The sequence below is a fragment of the Solanum verrucosum genome, unplaced genomic scaffold, assembly GCF_900185275.1.
Source record: "Solanum verrucosum unplaced genomic scaffold, falcon-dt-bn FXZP01000008.1, whole genome shotgun sequence".
In the NCBI taxonomy this organism is placed as follows: domain Eukaryota; kingdom Viridiplantae; phylum Streptophyta; class Magnoliopsida; order Solanales; family Solanaceae; genus Solanum; species Solanum verrucosum.
Window position 1 is genome coordinate 1,594,377 of NW_026020195.1, and position 21,995 is coordinate 1,616,371.

General features: G+C 30.9%; 4 protein-coding genes and 1 pseudogene across 4 annotated transcripts; 1 reads left to right on the forward strand and 4 right to left on the reverse strand.

Annotated features, from left to right (window-relative positions):
- Positions 1–1,201: 1,201 nt before the first annotated feature.
- LOC125829789 (cytosolic sulfotransferase 12-like) lies at positions 1,202–2,405 on the reverse strand. The gene has a single exon (XM_049508987.1). The coding sequence runs from the start codon at positions 2,403–2,405 to the stop codon at positions 1,398–1,400; it is 1,008 nt and encodes a 335-aa protein (XP_049364944.1). The 3' UTR covers positions 1,202–1,397.
- Positions 2,406–5,158: 2,753 nt separating this feature from the next.
- On the reverse strand, positions 5,159–6,160 carry LOC125829809 (cytosolic sulfotransferase 12-like). The gene has a single exon (XM_049509003.1). The coding sequence runs from the start codon at positions 6,152–6,154 to the stop codon at positions 5,159–5,161; it is 996 nt and encodes a 331-aa protein (XP_049364960.1). The 5' UTR covers positions 6,155–6,160.
- Positions 6,161–7,146: 986 nt separating this feature from the next.
- On the reverse strand, positions 7,147–8,242 carry LOC125829664 (cytosolic sulfotransferase 5-like; the record flags this gene model as incomplete). Its single annotated transcript, XM_049508853.1, has 2 exons — positions 7,147–7,668; positions 8,099–8,242. Coding segments are annotated over 2 exons (534 nt in total), but the record flags the coding sequence as incomplete, so codon positions are not given.
- Positions 8,243–9,510: 1,268 nt separating this feature from the next.
- LOC125829665 (probable uridine nucleosidase 1) lies at positions 9,511–12,499 on the reverse strand. Its single transcript, XM_049508854.1, has 7 exons — positions 12,332–12,499; positions 12,140–12,199; positions 11,652–11,834; positions 11,437–11,565; positions 11,058–11,146; positions 10,843–10,959; positions 9,511–9,634 (listed from the first exon to the last, which is right to left on the reverse strand). The coding sequence occupies exons 1-7, from the start codon at positions 12,497–12,499 to the stop codon at positions 9,511–9,513; spliced, it is 870 nt and encodes a 289-aa protein (XP_049364811.1).
- A 6,957-nt stretch (positions 12,500–19,456) lies between these two features.
- LOC125829806 (uncharacterized) lies at positions 19,457–20,237 on the forward strand (annotated as a pseudogene).
- The last annotated feature ends 1,758 nt before the right edge of the window (positions 20,238–21,995 follow it).

Consider the following 21,995-nt stretch of genomic DNA (forward strand, 5'->3'; position numbering starts at 1 on the left):
TAGTCTCTCAAACTTTATTAGGTAGGAGTAAGGATTGAGATTGCATCTTGCTCAAAAATAATATTAACATGTTTGAAAATAATTGAAAGTTTGTGATTGTCAGAAATAAAAACATGAATCTAAATTCATAATCAAGGATTTTATATATACCAAATTCTATAAGTATAATTTTTTTAATTTACCATTAGGTTATCGATTAACCCGTTAAGAAAAAAACCTCAAATCATTAAGAATTGATAATCTAATAATAAAAAAAAAAAAACCTTTAAACCAATAACTTTTTTATTTTATTTGAATTATCGGTTTGTGTTCGATTTTGAATCGCTCGAATAAAAAAGGGCGTTTGTTACCACCATTTAGCATTTAAGCGCTAACTTGTTCATATATATAAATAAATATATATCCATTTTAAATTTTACAACTCCAACTAATAAATTAACAACCCATAAAAAAAATTAAATGCAAGATATATATATATGGGTGTGTGGAGGTGGGGGGGTAATAAAATAGAGTAAAAACTAGGTAGATGTTGATATAGTTGGTTGATGTTTGATATAAGATGATTTGTACTCATCATTAGCTTAATTTATTTAGGGTCAATTTAGTAATTTGTTAAAATGCATTATTGTTTCTATATGGGTGTGTGGAGGTAGGGGGGGGGGGGGGTAATAAAATAGTGTAAAAACTAGGTAGATGCTGATATAGTTGGTTGATGTTTGATACAAGATGATTTGTACTCATCATTAGCTTAATTTATTTAGGGTCAATTTAGTAATTTCTTAAAATGCATTATTGTTTCACTAGTCCTTCAAGATATGCCTTTTGCAATCATTTGAAAGAAAGAATTAAAAAGGAAATGGAAGGAGAAATACCAATAAGTTATTTAATTTATTATACCTTATTTTATAAAGTAGAAAAACTAGCAAGAGAGACTTTTTCAAATTTGAAATTATCTTCAAAAAATCAATCTGATATATAATTAAATGGTGTTTCGAAATTTCTTTGTTGAATAGAAGTGGAAAAAATTGTATGGACAAACATAAGCATAGTAAAAAAAAATATATGATGATTTGATAGAAAATGCTTTCTTCCGAATAAAGCTCTACACAAATCTAATCAAAATTAATCGGCTTCAATACGGATACTAGACACTCTTAAAATGGAAAAGGAAAACGATCTTACTATGAAAAGCACTGTTTGCGACCAAATAAAGATATATGATTTTATACATATTTTTTCAACAATTTAAGTTGTGAACATAATTGTATCAGTACTACAATAAAACTCTTGTAGTATGTTCTTATTACATTATTAATCTCAAATACAACTACTTTAATTCAACATTGACTTTTAAAACAAATAATTGCATTCAATTGACATAGAATCTTAATGCCTAATTAGATGTATGAAAACTTTATTCCAGATCCTTGGAATTTTTGTTCAATAATATGATTGAGTTTCTCACTCATTTCTATGGTAAAATAATTCTTCCAATCTCCAACTTCTCCTTTACGAAAGAACGCTTTATTTTCTTCTCCAGTTGAGAATTTCCCATTTGCATTCACCTCCAAGTTGCTCAAATTCTCAAAGCTACACATTCTTAATATTTCATCCATCACTCCACAATTTTCTTCCTCTATGGAAAATGGACATTCCAAAAATTCAGCCAAGCGTTTAAGCTGAAGTTTGGGCTGCACTTTAATTTCTTCATACATCAAGAAAAGTACTTTGTTAGGCTTTTCTATACTTTGTTTCCAATAATCCAATACGTGATTCCAAAACGGACCATAAAGGCTCACCCCCTTACAAAAAGATTCAAATTTTTCTTCAATGGGATGTATATCTTTGTGATGAAGTCTTAAATTGTTTGTAAAATGCCACAGAGAAATAAAAGTGTCCTTAGGATTCCTACACAAGTAAACAAGTTTGGTTTTTGAATCCTGGATAGATTTTGGCAATGAAGCATAGGGCATATGAGTTGACAAGAGTCTAGGTGAAGTGAAGGATGCAAAATTAGGGACAAGACCATAACCATAGAATCTAATTTCCAAGAATGGAATAAGATCATGAGGGTTCTTAACAAGTAAAGGATGATTTTGTTCAAAAACAGGATATTTCATTCGATTCACTAAAACAAATAAAAGAGATTTTAACCAAGTCGTTCCTGATTTAGGAGTTGTAACAAGGATAATATCACTATCTTGAGCCTGAAATTGATGTTGACAAGAAATCACACCTTGAATGACTCTTGGTGTTACCCAAAAACCTTGGTAATTATACATATGTGATGCAAGCCATCCTCTTTCTTTTGGTAGAGTTAAGAGCAATTTCTTACACTCATCACTGATTTCATCCTCTTGTAAATACTTGGGAGGAATTTGGGGAGAAGTTTGAGATTTTGACATGTTTTAAAGTGTATAGAGGAGTGTTTCGTTTAGTTTGTAGGTTGAAGATTTACTCATATATATTACTACTATATATAAGAGACTAGGGAAGCAGTTGTTCGTCAACATTAGGGGTGTAGAAGTCAAACAATAAAGTCAAATCGTAAAAAAAATGATTTGTGGTTTGGTTTGGTTGGTTTGGCAGTTGAAAAAAAAAAACCGACCACTCTTGATTTGGTTTGATATTAAAAGAAAAAAAGTCAAACCGAACACAAATCAAACCGACATAATATTATATATATAATTTTATTTTATTTATAGATTAAAAAAATATTATTTATAATCTACTTTGTTAATATAATTTTAGTTAGTTTATAGTTTTCAATGTTTATATATTTTATTTCAAATTTGGGCTTGTAAAATTTGTAAATATTTTATTTTGTATTTAGATTTGAAGTTACAATTATATTGTTATAGTTTTTCAAATTCAAAGTTAAGAATTTACTTAGTAAATATTTTGTTTTGTATTCAGTTTGCATGTAGCCTTTAATCTTATTAATTTAACATAATGAGTGTTGATATTTTTAAAAAAAAAACAAATTGTACTCGTGTGAATTTTACCGTCTTTTCAAAAATTTCTATTCATTTAACATTTTTAAGTTTAGCTTATCACACAGGTAAGTGAAAATATATTTGATCTCTTTTTCAAACACCGTATAGTTGTAAAAAAACCAAAAAATCGAAAAAAAAAAACCAAAAAAATCGACTTTATGTGGTTTGGTTTGTTTTTTAGATTTAATAAACCGACATAATTGATTTAGGTTTTTTTAATGAAAAATCAAATCAAACCGACCTATGTACACCCCTAGTCAACATGTCTGCTTCCCTAGCCAGGGGCAATATGGGTATTTTCTTTAATATTATACCCAGCTTCTTTACGGCTGTACATTCTTATCATTTGACATAAAAATTCGTTTATATTTTCTTTTTTTAACTTGCCTGAGCCGAAAAGTTCATTGACTCCAGTTTTTCAATTTTGCTTTGCATTTATTTCATTGTCAATAGATATGACCCCACCTTATCAATTCCATTCCTTTCTTTTATTTCTTGCCTCGCAAATGTTAATTACTCAATTTATAAATTGCATATTACAAAAATGTTACCTACTTAAATTTGTTCAAATTTTGTTGTTGTCCTCTCTGTTTTAATTTATTTGTCTTATTTTTTTTAATTAATCGTATATTCAAAGATTACATAGAAGATACTATAAGTTATTATTATTATAATTAACAATTTAAAATATTTTATTATAAATTTGAAAATTACGTAACATACACTATAAATTATAATAATTAACCACTTAAATATTTATACTATCTAATAAGAGTCTTACTTTCTTTTTTAATTAAGCATATACTCAAAGATTACGTTGAAGATACTATAAATAATTATGAGTAACAAAACTTAAAATATTTTATTGTAAATTTGAAAATTATGTAACATACGCTATAAATTACAATAATTAATGACTTAAAATATTTATAGTATCTAATAAGAGACTACAAAACACTACTCTTAAACATACGAGATATGTTTAAAAATTCTATAAATCACAATAATTAACAACTTAAAATATTCTATTATAATTAAAATGACGTTAAAGTATTATAAATCACATTAATTAACAACTTAAAATATTCTTTTTTTTAAAAATAGAAAAAATTTAATTGACTCTTAAAATTCTATCTGTGACACATGGATTTGAATAGATGAAACAATATATAATATTGAAAGTTACGTAAACCATACTATAATTAACAACTGAAAATACTTAAAAGAACATATAAAAAATTTGGTGGACTCTCCTAATTCCGTATGTGTAATATAAGTTGGAACAAAATGAGTAACATATATTATTTGAAAATAACGTAAAAATTTTTTTATAAATCTTAACAAATTAACAACTTAAAATATTTTTGAAAAAATATACCAAAAAATTAGTTGACTCTCCAAATTTCATAAATATCACATAAATTGAAATTAAAAATTAACATATATTACGTCCGTACTGACATGGACACCTAATATCTAGTATATATATAGAGAGAGCGCTAAATCACCAGCCATGTGATAGCAATAATTGAATATATATATAGAGAGAGAGCGCTAAATCACCAGCCATGTGAAAGCAATAATTGAATATATATATATATATATATATTATATAGCTAAATCACCAACCATGTAATACTAATAATTGAGTCCAATCCTAGGGCTTGTCTGACTTTATGATTCTTATCATTTCACGATGTAAAAATAGTCACTCAAACTTTATTACGTAGTTTCGAAATCAATCTAATATATAATTAAATGGTGTTTCGAAATTTCTTTGTTGAATAGAAGTGAAAAATATTATATGGACAAACATAAGCATAGTAAAAAAATATTTATGATGATTTGATAGAAAGTGCTTTCTCTCGAATAAAGCTCTAATCAAAATTAATCGACTTCAATATAAATACTAGACACTCTCAAAATCGAAAAGGAAAACGATCGTACTATGAAAAGCACCGTTTGCGACCAATTAAAGATATATGATTTTATACATATTTTTTCAACAATTTAAGTTGTGAACATAATTGTATCAGTACTACAATAAAACTCTTGCAGTATGTTCTTATTACATTATTAATCTCAAATACAACTACTTCAATTCAACATTGACTTTTAAAGCAAATAATTGCATTCAATTGAAATAGAATCTTAATGCCTAATCAGATGTATGAAAACTTTATTCTAGATCCTTGAAACTGTTGTTCAATAATATGATCGAGTTTTTCACTCATTTCTGTGGTAAAATAATTCTTCCAATCTCCAACTTCTCCTTTACGAAAGAACACTTTATTTTCTAATTCTTCAGTTGACAATTTCCCATTTGTATTCACCTCCAAGTTGCTCAAATTCTCAAAGCTACACATTCTTAATATTTCATCTATCACTCCACAATTTTCTTCCTCTATGGAAAATGGACATTCCAAAAATTCTGCCAAGCGTTTAAGCTGAAGTTTGGGCTGCACTTTAATTTCTTCATACATCAAGAAAAGTACTTTGTTAGGCTTTTCTATACTTTGTTTCCAATAATCCAATACGTGATTCCAAAACGGACCATAAAGGCTCACCCCCTTACAAAAAGATTCAAATTTTTCTTCAATGGGATGTATATCTTTGTGATGAAGTCTTAAATTGTTTATAAAATGCCACATAGAAATAAAAGTGTCCTTAGGATTCCTACACAAGTAAACAAGTTTGGTTTTTGAATCTTGGACAGATTTTGGCAATGAAGCAAAGGGTAAATGAGTTGACAAGAGTCTAGGTGAAGTGAAGGATGCAAAATTAGGGACAAGACCATCACCATAGAGTCTACTTTCCAAGAATAGAATAATATCATGAGGGTTCTTAACAAGTAAAGGGTGATTTTGTTCAAAAACAGGATATTTCATTCGATTCACTAAAACAAATAAAAGAGATTTTAACCAAGTGGTTCCTGATTTAGGAGATGTAACAAGGATGATATCACTATCTTGAGCATGAAATTGTTGTTGACATGCAATCGTACCTTGAATTATTCTTGGCAATGCCCAAAAACCTTGATAGTAATAAATATACGATCCAGCCCATCCTTTTTCTTTTGGTAACACTGAGAAAAAATTCTTACACTCTTCACTTAAGCCCTCTTGATCTTGTAAGTATTTGGGAAGAGATGTTGTCATGGTTTTTAAGATTGAGTGTTTTCTTCTAATTTGTATGATGAAGGTTTACTCATAAGTGTATATATAGAGAGAACTAGACAAGAAACTTCAAATAGAGCTCTTGTTTTGTTACATGACATTAATAATGTTGTGGTTGTGGGGTCATGTTAGAAAACACTTTTTTTTCCCATCTAATAATTGAACAGCAAAGTAAGAGAACTAGACAAAGCACTCTAGAGATGGCTCTTAATTAGGCATATCCATGGGTAAAAAATTTAGTTAAGAAAAAAAGTAGACACATCTAGTAATATAATTGTTAGTTGTCTCATGAAAAATTTTATAAGGAAAGTTTAATTGGATAAAATCTTGATTAAGGAGAAAATAGTACATCACATATTTTACTATTCTTGATTAAAATATCACTTAATATCTAGAAAATGATGCATTCTAATCTTGTATATCAATTTCTTCAATATTGAGGTCGATAATGCCTTGAAAACAAATCCGCTTGATTCTGATCACTTGAACAAACTTTTTGAACATCTATTTAACCCATTTTGAAGAACACGAGTGATGATTTTTTTAAAATTACATAAGTGTTCGAATTGCTCCAAAGTTCCTAGAGACTCATTCAAACTATCTATCTAAGTTATGAATCATTATCTGGATCTATAAGAACTTTCAAACCTCTATTTCAAGTCCATTTACGTCAAATATTGTTTTTGATCAATTTTTTGGCCTAACATTTAGCTTTTCGTTTTCTTCTCTGATACACATTTGGATGCCTCGAGACTCATGTCACCCGACCTCACAAGTCAAAATTCACATTTCAAACCCAAAATAAGTGTCAAAACGGTTATCGAATGGATCGTTACAAGTCGTTCTTTAATTTGTGCCCTCTCTAAACGTGAGTATATGTATAGAGTGTGGTTCCCTTTTTGTCCATGACAAAACAAAGTAATATGAATTTAATACATAATTTGTAATAATTTGAGTAATGATTAATGAACATCTAAAACAGTACCATTATATTACTAGTAGAATTTTTGTGATATATATGTTCTTGTTACATGAATCTCAAATACACATATCTCAAAAACATATACTCCAATATTATGTTTCGAAGCAAATAAAATAATCCCTAATCAAATATATGAAAATTTCAGTCCAGATCCTTGAAATTTTTGTTCAATGATATAATTGAGTTTCTCACTCATCTCTGTAGTAAAATAATTCTTCCAATCTCCAATTTCTCCTCTACGAAAGAACACTTTATTTTCTGCTCCAGTTGTATTCACCTCCAAATTGCTCAAATTCTTAAAGCTACTCATTCTTAATATTTCATCTACAACTCCACAATTTTCTTCCTTTATAGAAAATGGACATTCCAAGAATTCAGCCAAACGCTTAAGATGCAATTTTGGTTGTTCTTTAATTTCTTCATACATCAAGAAAAGTACTTTGTTAGGATTTTCTATGCTTTGTTTCCAATAGTCTAACACGTGATCCCAAAATGGACCATAAACGCTTATCCCCTTACAAAAACGATCAAACAATTCTTCAATGGAATTGGTTTCTTTGTGATGAAGTCTTAAGTTGTTTGCAAAATGCCACATAGAAATGAAAGTGTCCTTAGGATTCCTACATAAGTAAACAAGTTTGGTTTTTGAATCTTGGACAGATTTTGGTAATGAAGCAAAGGGCAAATGAGTTGACAAGAGTCTAGGTGTGGTGAAGGATGAGAAATCAGGCTTGTCCATCAACATAGAGTGTAAGTTCAAAGAATGGAACAAGATCATGAGGGTTCTTGATAAGTAAAGGGTGGTTTTGTTCAAAAATAGGATGTTTAACTCGATTCACTAAACCAAATAAAAGTGCTTTTAGCACAGTAGTTCCTGATTTAGGAGTTGTAACAAGGATGATATCACTATCTTGAGCTTGAAATTATTGTTGACAAGCCATCACACCTTGAATGATTCTTGGTATTGCCCAAAAACCTTGGTAATTGTAGCTATGTGATGTAAGCCATCCTCTTTCTTTTGGTAGAGTTAAGAGCAATTTCTTACACTCATCACTGATTTCATCCTCTTGTAAATACTTGGGAGGAATTTGGGGAGAAGTTTGAGATTTTGACACGTTTTAAAGTGTGTAGAGGAGTGTTTCGTTTAGTTTGTAGGTTGAAGATTTACTCATATATATTACTACTAGATGAGTATTGCACGTGCCATGCACGGGCCCAACAACGTGAATTATAATGTCATTTATTTGTGTTTAGTCTGAATTGTCACCAGAGATCTAGGACCTAAGTTGTATTTATATTTTAAAAATGTAAGAAAAAAAAATATAAAATATAACATATTGTTTATATTTATATATAAATATATTGACATACATGTAAGATTGTTTGATTCAGAAATTTGATTTTCTTCTACAAAATGAAAAAGTCATCCCAATTGTTTGGCACGGTATACACTTAAACAATAATCCACAATTTTATTAAATATTTATTTAATAAATCGATAATATTTATTTAATAAATCAGGTCGATACAATTCAATCGATCTTTTATATTCTTTTTACACCCCTACATACAATCATATATATTGCACTTACCTATTACTGAAATGACTAATTTCTGTTACTCCCTTTAATACAGTTGCAAAATCAAACCCAAGCGGATGTGTCGGTGGCTCATTACACTATCCACCATCCTATGCTACATGATTAATTAACACAATATATCATTTTTCTACCAGTGTTCGTACTTCGCAGTTTGCACCATGGACACATAAATCACATAGGGATATTGAAAATATTGTCCATGGCAAAATATTTCGCTGCTTTGTACTTTTCAAAGAGCTGCTTCCTATTCCAAAAAGAGAAAGAGATTAAACATTTCAAAATAGAAAGCGCTAAACCAATAAAAATCCATAGCCACATTTAAAAAATTACTATGGAGAACATGTGTGTGTGAGACCTAGAAAAAATTACTTTGGAGAACAAGTGTGTGTGTGAGAGAGAGAAAGCAAGACAACGTATTCGATCAAATCAAGGAACAATGAAAAAAAACTACTTATGAGTATTATACCCAATAGTCAAAACTTCAAGTTATACTCCTTTAGAGAGCGGTCGAGGAGGGCACAGAGTTAATAAAGGCCAAAAACCATTGCTACAATCTAAGGATACATCAAAAAATTAATTCTTTCTCAAACCAATATAGGATTTTTTTCATCATTAAGAATAAACCAATTAACAATTCCTTGTTTTTTCTTTGATAAGCCAATGCTGACAAGCAAAAACTCTATTAATTGACATGTTGTAAAAGACAAGTTCAAGGCTTACATATCAGTGACGGATTGAGTAGCCTCAGTGTGTATTTAAGAAGACAATGCAAACAATGTTGTGAAGTATATTTCACAAATAAGATAATCAGCAACCAATCCAGCAGCAACAACTGATGGTGATGTCTGCAAAGCTTGGAGATAGCCACATAGTTGGCAGCTGAAAGAGAGTTGGTAATCATTTAAGCCATTAATAAACGAATTAACAAAATGTCAAATTGTAAATAACTAAGTATTGTAGCATAACTGTTTTACAGAGCAAAATAATAATCATTGCAATAACAGATTAAGACATCATTAAATGACATCAGGCTATATTTACAACGACTTCTTTATTTGTAATGTTCTCCATTAGCTACGTCGACTAATATAAAAGGCTGTCACAGAGAAACTTTCATGATGAAATAAAATTTTCTTTAATATGGATTCAATGGGTCTTTGTTGTTAAAGAGGCAATAAGATATATCCAAAGTTGAAACTGATATCATCTTTAGATAGTACAATGTTACCAGCTTAGTTACTAAAACACATGAATGCTTAAGAAGATAAGTTTTTTTTCCTATTTCAGCCATGATAAACATTAACAGAAAATAACTAATCAAAAGTTATTCAGTTACACCAAAGAAGAATCGACTTTACTAACAAGTGGCGTGGAAAATATGATTTATTGAATTCGAGCAGGAAGAGGGAAACAACCTGAAATCATAAATACTTACCTGTTACTAATAAAGTTTTTGTTGAAACTATAGCCAATAATGTAATGCTTAAGCATTTCTTCGAAGTGAGAATAGTATGACTTACAATGTTATAATCCACTTCTTGCAATGACTAAATTTGTGATAAATTTTAAAATTTGACTGGAATAGATACAAAAAGCTGACTCTTGTTCATAGGTATCTATCCCAATATCCCGATAGCATCTCATGAGTTAACAAATTTTGAAGTATTCACAGAAGTGTAAACAAGATTTTTTCAAAATCATTACCTAAGCTGCCAAGGGGCATGCCATGATCCTCCATCCGACACGGCAACTTGGGACCTTCTTGCATTCGATGATACGTTCTTCATTCTCTAGAGGTGTGTTGATGTCCACTCTGTTTTCCACATTTGCATGTGAAGTAGAACTCCATTATCATTTGGAATGGAGAAAAGAAAATGTGATCATAACACAAATCACCATACCCATAAAAAGAAAAAATGAATATTCGACAAAAAAAACCAACAATTTATACATCAAACACATAGTAACATACTTTTTTGAAGAGTTTGATCGCTAATTGATAAGAGATGATCACGAGATAAATGCAAGAAAGTGGTTTAAGAAGCATTGTCAATCATCCAAAAACAATATAAGAACATATATATTACCATAGACACCAACTGAATTTCACGTGCCAATCACGGTAAAATTTGCACATATCACACACAAACTTAGCGTGTTTTCCTTCGGATTGCTTTAGTTTTTCAAGATCAGCATCTAAAAGCAGGGAAGCATACTCTTATTTTAGAGGTGAACAAAATTATTAAAGGTCCAAAATATAGAAGCATTCGACATATTTAAGCAGTGAACATTCACATTTCAATTTGACTGTGATGTAATGTTGATGCCTACAACATAAATATTTGCCCCCCACGTAAACACAACATCAGCAGCCTCAGGGTCCCCATATATCTGCTTCGTCAGCAAATTAAGCAAATGAGTAAACAGTAACAAATTGGATAAGTGAATACAACAAAGACTGTTTATTCAGCTTTGCACATTGTAAGACATTACAACAACAACAACATGCCAAATGTAATCTCACAAATGGGGCCTGGGAAGGGTGGTGTGCATGCAGACCTTACCTTTACCTTTTTGAAGTAGAAAGGTTGTGTCCGATAGGCCAGTGGCTCAAAAAAGCATATCAACGCAGGTTTAAAAAGGAATTGTAAAACATTGTAAATATTATAGTATTTATATACCCCATTGGGAAAGAAATCACCCACATTTGCTTCTGCGGCAGGATTAATATTTCCTAAAGCAAAGAAGGAATCACCAAGTACAACCACTCTCTTCACCTTGCTTGCAAAGGTTGAGTCCCTCTTTACAGCCTAACCAACAGATAACAATGAAACTTTTGTTATTGCAATGGAAAAATTGGAAACTTAAAAATCAAAAGTTTTAAGATACGACATACCAAAGCCAAGTTTGTCAATGGTCTTAATGCAAGTATAGACATTTCACCAGGATATTCAGAAACTTTTTCCACCAAGAATTCAGATGGAGACTTGTCGATTTTTTTTGAATTTGGAGAAGGTAAAAATAAGTTGCCTAATCCAACTGAACCATGAACAAAGTCTGCAACACGTGGTTCCCCTCTCTATAGCAAGAAACAAGAGTTAGGTTAGGTGACAGTATGTTGAGAAGCTACAAGGGAGAAAGGAAAGTAAGCATAAGCTGAACTTTTTTTTTTGTGTAAAACCAACCATCGTTTTTCCTCTTTAATCTATTCCAATATCTATCTACACGGTGGAAAAAACTTAAAAAATTAGCTTCATGTTACGTATGTTCAAGTGATGCTGCAGTAATCACTTGTCTCTTTGGAATATATAGTATGTGAGATTGCAAAGAGAAAAAATTGTTACTATTAGAAGAAATATACAGTAAAAATAAAAACAAAATTACCTTCAGAGGTTCAGACCTACCCTCTACCACGGGAACATCTGGATATCCTGCAGCTTCACACTATCATTTTGCAAATTAAGTTAAAGAAGTAATTGATCAAGAACTTGATCCATAAATATCTAGAAGATGGAAATTTTAAACACGATGAAAAGAGAGAAATTTAGATAAATAAAATTAAAATAAAAAACATACCAAGAGTAATGCATTTCGTGTAGCATCTTTTGTAGTAACATTGCCAAAGATAGTAGCCAAGCCTATGACCTCAACTTCTGGTGTCTGAAATGCCATTAGTATTGTCATATTGTCATCTATTATCAACGAAAACAAAATTAGCTCCAATGTGACAAATGGGAACCACATCGAACATGAAGCTCATCAGGAAACACACACAAACACAACTCAGCCTCCTGAGTACCTATTATGAGAGAGATACATGTCTTTCTTTTTCATTCACCGGCACAATTTATCCCACATATTTGAGACGACAGAAATGAAAGAATTTCTTGATATTTTTTCAAGGATCAATACGTATTATACTTTTATCTTTTTCCTGGTTGATGAGTCACCAAGTATCATATTTTTAAGAGTGCATTAGTTTCTACTTGAATGAAATACAACTTCTATGCCAAAGAGTCACCAGAAGATATGCTCCTGGGGAATTTCCTCTTTCACAAAGAAATAGCTTTCCCGGGAAAAAGATTTCAGAACAGAAAGGGTAAATTGTTCCAAGCTAAGATAAGTGCTAAGAGCTTCCTTCAAACTTCTCGATCTGGGAAACCTCATCAAGTATGCTCTTTTGGGGACAAGGAAGAGAACAGATGGAAACCAGACGTTCAAGGAAAACATCCTGCTATTGCATTGTGTTTTCCCTTCTCGAAGACATATTTCTCTGATCAAAGAATGACTCTCCTCAAGTTGGATTTTGGTTTGGTTTCATAGCTAGGTTGCATTTATTTGATACTTCTTTCTTACTCTCTCTAGTATAGAACTCACATCATATTCTTATTGATATTTCATCTTGTCCTTTATTTATTATATAATAGCCAACCATCTTTGCTACTTTAGCTTCCTCAGTATTATTGAAGTTCGAAGTTTTCAGTCCAGAGTGAAGTTACAGATTGTTAAAAGTAAGAGTGAGTACTACATAAACAAAGTTTGCAAGCCAAAATCCTACTATAGTTGTTATGGAAGAATCAAGAGAATTATAGAAACCACCTTCTGAAATTTGTCGGAAACGGTAATATAATTTCTTACGTTCCTATGTGTTAGTATTAGTACTATCTCTCAATTTCTTTATGGAAGTAAGAAAACATCCCTTGACTAAAAGAAGTCTCAAAATTAGAAAAGATCATATACAAAGTTAATTGCATACTTTCATATATTAAAAGTATAGCTAATTTTTTTTTGATAACCGAGAAATCCGTCTGTGACCCGCCCTTTTGGAGCAATCACAGCTATTTATCTCCAACAAAAAATAATCCCAAAATTCACAAGTTCCAGAATGAATGAGATTATATTCTATCTGATTATTGTAATCAAAATGGACACAATAAGGAACTTGGATGTCTTTACTTTATTGAATCTGCCCTTCCCTTTGCACTTCTAACAACAAAAAATAAGAATCTTCAAGTACACAAAACTGAATTCCCGAAAAGATACCACATTCCTATAAGAACTCCCCAAATTAAGCTAGGTGTACCTGTAGTATAATCGTTTCTCTGAGGAGTTAATATTGGTTTTTGGGTATGAAGCTTTGTCAACTTCTCTTCTCAAGTAAATGAAAATGTTCACACCTGCGATTAATAAATTGAAAAAGAAACACTAAATTTCAATAACCAAGAACAAAGGGAAAACAAATTTTGAAATAAAAATCCATAAATCTGCAACTATATAAAATAAAATTGCATATATGTGTGAGGACAACATAAATCTTTACATCAATTATAAAATTGGGGGAGAGAATTAGACATAATAATAATGACGTCAAACCTATATTTTAGTGGTAAAATTTAAAAGGTCAAAAAGAACTGGAAGAAATTTGTTGCAAAATTGAAAGAAGAACATACCTGGAATTCGTTGTTGTTGGAGTTGGAGCAAGAGAAATGGAAGAACTGATTCTTGTATTGAAAATCTTGCGTCTACTTTGTGCTAATGAGGAAGGTGAGTGTTCTAGAATGATGGAGAGTATGCATTTGTCAGGTTAAAAATTTACTATTTTGCCCTTGATCGTCCTGGTTGGCTTCACTCTTCTATATAATAGAAATTACCCTTATTTAGAAATGGGAGTTAAAAAAGACGAACACTACATCTTTTGATTGTACTAAAGGTAATACTAATTGTACAGTCATTTTCCCCTTTTTCATTGATGAATAAACACGTGTCTCATTTTGCTTCACTTTGTCTAGAAGTTTTGCACTATCATCTCACAATTCTCTATACATTTCTCTCTCCTCCTTTGCTAAGCTTGCTCTATTTTCTGAACTCTTCTTTGTAGATCTCAACTCTTCAATGGAGAATTCATCTGTTGCTGACTGTCTTCTGTTTGTCTAGACACTTTAAATCTCTCTGTGAAGGTTTCCTCAAGATTTTTGTTTGTTTGGGATGCCCTGCCGAAGTATTTCTTCATGATTTAAGGTAAATTTACATGTTTGCTCCATCATTTGCTCTTTCTCCGATTCTGACCATCCTCTTAAATATTTGTTTCGCCCTCAAATTCCTCTTCCTTCCTGTTGTATTACGGTTAGTTGCTCCCCCTAATTTTCCTACTGTTAAATATGTCCAACCCTTAAAAAAAACAGCTCTAATGGTAGCTATTTTATAAGCCAACAACAGCTGGGACGACATAGGACGAACATAGCTCCAAAACTTGTTGTATTGATTTGCACAAAAAGTCCACAGTGAACTTAGCAAGAATTCTAAAATTAAACTGTGTGTTCCTTTTAACTTGGTCTTTTGATTTGCACATGCATGACTATTTGACTACTCTAAGCCTTTAATGTGGAAATTTGTTTGGTAAAGTTGTCGAAATGAAGCTACATCACCAAAGTTGAAGTGATTGAGCTTTCCTTGGAAATATTTGCTCTCATACTGCTAATTTTGGGACTCTGTTGTATATTAATTTTATCATTTTAAGCCTCTGTTTTCTATTGATGTTTACATTTTTCAGTTAGCACGAATTCTAAATCTCAACAAGATAAAGATTTATGTGATTACATTCATATAAATGGTTATCCTAAATTTAATGGGTTAATCTTCTCACTCTTTTGTTTAGATTTTTCAGAATTTGATTTTCGTATTTTTCTCACCCATTTTCCTCCTGATTTTCGTTTTTATTAGAGCTAGATCTGTTGTCAATTTTGGATCCAATTCTTGGGTGATTTTCTGATTTTTTTCTTAGTTTATTATGAAATTTTCTACTTGCATGTTCCTCAACATACAATGTTATTGGCATTGGAATGGATGAGTCCTCCATCCAGATATATAATCCCCGAATTGGTGAGGTTCAGCTATTCACACATTTATTTTATTTTGTCATTTTTGGAATATTACTAATTCAGTATTTAGTTTAAATTTGTTGACATCAAGTACAATCCCTTTGTGTAGGTAAAGACAAAGCTCAAAGGACATCATAAGAGAATAAGTGTGCTTCCTTTTTGAATTCTGTCAACGTGCTTATATCTGCAGGAGCAGATTCTCAGGTAAATTAGTTTGATATAGATGTATTTCGACAGATACCTTACTTAAAAGAAATATATAACTCTTCTGTTTTGAACGAAATTCTCCAGTATTTGCTGTGGTATGAGATTCATATGAAATGTACTCTCTTCTACGGTATGAAAGAAACTCATATGAGAATGTTTTCAGTCGTCTGCTTCTTTAGTTTAATAGGAATTTCATGCTATTGCATGGAACAATTGTATGGTTTTATACTGCTCTATGCTAGCTCGAAAGATATTGCTACTCTCTTCTTTCCTGCTGAACGTCATCGAGAATTTTCCCCTTCTTCCAGTCTGCCCAGACCTATAATGGTAGCTTTTTCCATTATTTTGGATTCTTAGGTTGCGTATCATAAACTGTATGTAATTTTCCCATGCATATTTGAAAATAGAAATAAATATGTATATAACTTTGATGTACATAATGCATCTATGGTGGTTCTTGTGGTGATTTTACTGAGTTCAGGTGTGCTCAAAAGTCGAATATCAACAACCTAGCTCTCACTTCGAATCGGCTTTAAACTCTTTTCCATCTTTTTTTTTTTTTACTGCTTCAAATCTGCTTCTGGTAAGTCTCTAAGTCTTTTGTTTTAATTGCTCTGGTCTTTTTATTCTTTATCTTTACTGGTGGTTAACGATCTCTCTCCTTCACTCTTTCAATATCGGATCTCTCTTCGAAATGTCAATCTTAATCTATCTTTGCTTAACTATTGTTTCTTCTAATCAAGAACCATTTGACAAAACAAAGTTAAATTCTTAGGCGTAAAATTTCTAATTCAATCTTATTCAATATAGGAAAAGATGCAATATTGTTTGTTTGAATCATAAAAATCCACAAGTTCATGAAATGTCCTGTTTGTTTAAATTATAAAAACCCCAAGTTCATGTGAATATCCTGTTTGTTTGAATCATTTTCAAGATAATGATAACCTAAGAATTATTTGAAGTTGTGCTCATATACTTCACATTAATTGGTTTCCATATCTTCTATAAGGTTGCTGGAGATCTTGGTAATTTGCAGTCTCTACTGCGAAGAGGAAAAATAACTATTTTGTGAACTCTCTTTGTTCATGATTACTGTTTATTCCTAAGTTTATTTCAATTTAAGACAATATTAGCTATTCATAGTCTCATCAACCTTTGCTATGAAGATTGAAGCTTGAAGGATTGTCGTTCTTTAAGTTTTCACTTTCTTCTTTTGTTGAATTCAATGGACAACTCCCTAAGGAGCTCAACATATTTTTTTTTGTTTTGACTCGATATTTGAACTTAAGAATAATTTGAGTTGGTTCATTGATGTCAGAAATAATTGAAATTCTTTGAACTTTATTTCAGCCTTCCCAAACTAAAACAAAGGTGTACAACTATTATATTTGATGTGGAGTATCTTAATTAGATGTGTGTTTTTCTTTCATATATGAATCTTGATATTTAAGGTGCAGTTATTTTGAAGTGTCGAGTCTTCATTATTCTTTGTAATGATTTTTTTTTTGGCTATAGCAGGGAACTTTTCTATGCATGAATTAGAGAAAAATATTGATTATTAAATCTTTGTATTAAGTTACAGTTCATGTTGTAAATCCTTCTATTGATTACCATTTTGTTGAATTGCTTAGTTATAACAGGGAACCTTAATTTGGTATGTAGGATTTGAAGAAGAAAGATGAGTTCAACCATGCAGTGATTGCTGTTGAAGAGCAATACAAATGACATTTACCTGAGAAAATTACTAAATAAGGAGTATGCATAAGAGCAATTTCAAGTTTATCACCCTTCTAGCATTGATGTAAGTTGTTCTACTTGGAGTAAGTCATTAGGTGCTATCAGCAAGAAGCTAATGAATTTTTAAATTTCCCAACTACCATAAAAAAGAAAACCAAAATTTTTCAGCTCAGGCCATTTTGAGTCATATTTCAAATCCTACATTAACTACATGTAAAAAAAAAAACTACTCACTTGGCCTTGAAATGATCTGTATTATTGATCAAGTTTTATTTTTTTGTACCCAGTAATCAAGACTATCAGTAAACTAGATGAAATGAGAAAAATAAGCTACAACATGCTTTTATCTGTCAAGAGACGCTCAAGTTATTAATGTTAGAGGAAAGATTAATGGCAGAGTGAATCTGAGTCCATATACTCCATCCCTCTGTATTATCTTCTTTGGTTTACCTAAAAGTGTTCATTATAGTTTTATTAGATTTAGAAATTACAATGTCCAAGGCGGTAATTTATATAGCACCAAGTGCTGACGATTTTACTTGGTAAAACAAAGTACAAACTAAAGTTCTAATCTTTAGCAGGACAAAAGAAAAAGTATGTCCATGACATCTTAAGATTGCTTTCTATTAAGAGTAGCGAAAAAGAAAGAAAAAATATGCCCATGATATCTTAAGATTGCTTTCTATTAAGTAGCCAAAGAGTTGATCCAATTTTATTTCCCTTTTTTGACCTATTTTCGTCAATATAAACGTACTCATTCATCTTTTTTCTTTCTATTAAGAGTAGTGTGAAGATCTTTCTTGACCAATCTCTTTGACACTCATTCTTCAGGAATAAGGAAGAGTATTTTTAAGTTTGAATTTGTTTATTTAGAATCTAATTTCTTCTACTTCATATTTATTTAATATGAATATTATCCCTCTCTTTTCCATGTGTGGCCTTTTCAATAATTTGCAGGAATAACAGATTACATTTTCTAGGTACTGAATAGAGAGGTTCTAATAGCAAATTAATGAACAATTTATCATTTAATCTCATATGAACTGAAAGGATTCTTAGCTTTTCATTTGTGATGAACTTGAATGAAATAGGACTTCATATGTGGTATTGATATTTTCTATTTCTCTCACCTTTACATGAAGTTTGTCTTGCAAAGTTTTCTCAAACTTTAGCCTAATATGTCCTCATTTTCATTCTCGCGCTAATTAAAATTTCAGTTCTCAAAAACTATCGTAATTGGTTCATATTCATCTATTTCGATATAGTAAATTAGTGATCTACCAACAAAGGTGTTTGTATGCTGTTAAAGAAAACACATACTGCCTTTTCTATTCTCTTCAAGTCTTTTTATAATAATTATTTTTATATTATATAAATATGAATCCCACAAATAACTAAAATTAAAGAAATCTCATTAAGAACTTTTCACTTTCTCTCACAAAACTTTTTAAAAAATATAAATTAAAATGTATGTCCAAACACAATTTTAAAGCAAACGGTGGAATTATGAAGGAAAAGTAAGATCTTTACCTATTATGTATAGCAAAACACATCTAAATAAATTACACGCTGAAGACCTTAATTAGTAATAATACTTACCTGTTCTATTTTGACATTTGTTTATTGTTTTTCTTCCTGTTTTGAATTTAATTTGTTGTTTTGCTGAAGTGCTTGTACTCATTTTTTTTATTAAGGAGGCAAACTAAATATTATGGTATTACAGTAATACCAAAATATATCTCACTCAACTTCTATTTCTCCTTTTCAGATTTTCTAAAATTTCATTTACGTTTTCAGTTGTTGTAATATGTAATAAAAACAAATTATATTTACTCATGAGTAATTTAACACGTATTATGTATATGATATTTTTCGATAGATGGGACTGTTCTATGTTGAGGCAGAAATGGCCATATCAGATGAATTCCAAGATTTTTGTGTGCTTGAATGCTCAGGATGCAAACAGAAGAAGCGCACAAAGGATAGCAAGGCTTTTGAATGTCCAAAATGCAATCGCAAAACAACATTAGTGCCTCGGTACTATACTTTTGACTTGTAAATTTACAGTTTGTACAAAATATTGCGTATATTATACACAAATTTTAAACTTGTCATGATTTCAGGTGTATCTTTCAAATTGATCTTATTGATGGTACTGCTACAACCACATCATCTATCTCTGCTGATTGGGAGAAAAATTACTCTCCATGATAGCGGATGACATATTTGACATAACTTCTGCTAAGGTGATCTCTCATTCTCGCTGGCTACTTATACACATATATTGTCACAATACCGCATATCTTTAGCAGAAACAGTTTAACATATATGCTTAGTTCTAAAGTGTTTGTTGTAACTCTTTACATTTACAACGACAATCATTGTCTCTTAATCATGTCCATCAGATGTTGTCAAACAAACTATTTCAAATTCAGCTAAGGAAGTCATCTTGGGGCAGCTCAAATAGCACGCATGCAACTTTGTCCATACTTTCCTACATGGAAAAGAAACATACTCCACAGAGCACTACTGATAGGAATTCTAAAAAGATAAGGCCTTTGGAAATAAGTGAGGTGGAGGTGATGGCAACAACTACTACAGCTGGTTCTTCAAATGCGACGCCGAAATTTGAACCACCCACACCAACCAAAAAGGTGTAAAAGGTCAGTCTACATCTGACTTTCACACCAAACTATAAGTCACAATGATTAACAATTTCAAATATTTAGAAGTATTTCAAAAAGTTGTGGTAAAAAAAACCAAGACAGTTTTAAAAACTAAAGGTGGAATCATTGAGGTATTCGAAGAATATCGTTCATAATGTGATCAGTAAGTTGTGCAAGTCTTTTGAAATCCACAAAGTATACTACTGCAAGAATTTACAACCCACTACATTTTTCTTCCTTTAAATTTATCATTCATTTGGACTTTCAAATTTGTTTAACTGTGTTGGATTTTGATCATTTTGAGTTGGATTACTAATGTAATTAAATTCCTTTATAGGAAAGAAAGTATGGAGAATGAAGAATCTGAATTAGATTATTTTAGTTTTAACAATTGAGCAGCTTCATTACTTCAGAGTTAGGACCAGCTCTTTGGGCCGTGATCTCTATGTGTTTCTCAAGTTATTAAGCATTTAAATGTCTTCTATTTTTAGGGAAATGCATTATACTAATTACAGAGCTGATCACAAAGAGATTCAACAGGGAATCTATCACTTTTATCATGATTCCATGAGTTTCTATTTGATACCTAATGAGCATATAGATTTAGCTTCAAAGTTTTGCTTCTCAAAATTCCATTTGCTCTTTTCCAGTTACTATACTAAAAATGTGTCAGTTTGGAGGCTAATATTTAAATTGTTTTGCTATCTGTTGCCATATTTCCAGTTCTGACAGACTTTAAACTGTCTAATTACAGGAACTCCCTCACTCCATTTTGTCACTTTTGCTTAATAGGGGGAATAAAATGAATCAGTCTCCCTATGCTATGGTTTTTTGAATGAAGAAGATTAGCTACTAAGAAGTGAACTTCAGCATCCTCTACATATGATAAACAATGACATGCTAATCTTATATACCAAAACTGAAACATCTGCTATATTATTTTAGTTGTATTATATTAGTTAGTATTTGCAGATCATTCAAATCGACATCATACTGATGTCTGTTGTACATATTATGAATAATTCTAATAGTATATAATATAATATAGTATATGATATTAGAATGTATATTGAGCTTTCAACCAAACAAGAGAATACTCAAAAGAAGAGAAAATAGACTCCACCACAATAGCATTAAGGCAATTAACTACGTTCAAGAAAGGGTATAGGAATTAAATATTTCATTCCCTCATTTCATACAAGAACATACAACATCAAAAAAGGAAAAAAGAAATGTACGGTTGATGTTTCTCATGGCAACATTGGAAAGTCTAGAAGTTGTGAAACCACTAGAATCTGAATGACAGATAAAAGCAGAATGTTTCCAACAACGTCTGCAACATTCTCCTTTCCTTTTCTCTCAACATTTAATTTCTTCTACTTTATAGATGATTTGTTATTGTGTACAATTAATAGATTCAATAAGCATACTTTGTTCCTTACTTATTACATCATCCTTTTTACTATTACACACATAAATTAAATAAATTGTTTCCTTGTAATTTGTGCTTTATATATTTTTTAGCAATAAAATTTATCATCAATGGTCAACACATTTATTATGTTGAGCACGGGCCATCCCCATCTAGTAGTATATATAAGAGACTAGGGAAGCAGTTGTTCGTCAATATGTCTGCTTCCCTAATCAGGGGCAATATGGGTATTTTCTTTATTATTCTACCCAGCTTCTTTACGGTTGTTAAATCTTACCATTTGACATAAAAAATTGTTTATATTTTCTTTTTTTAACTTG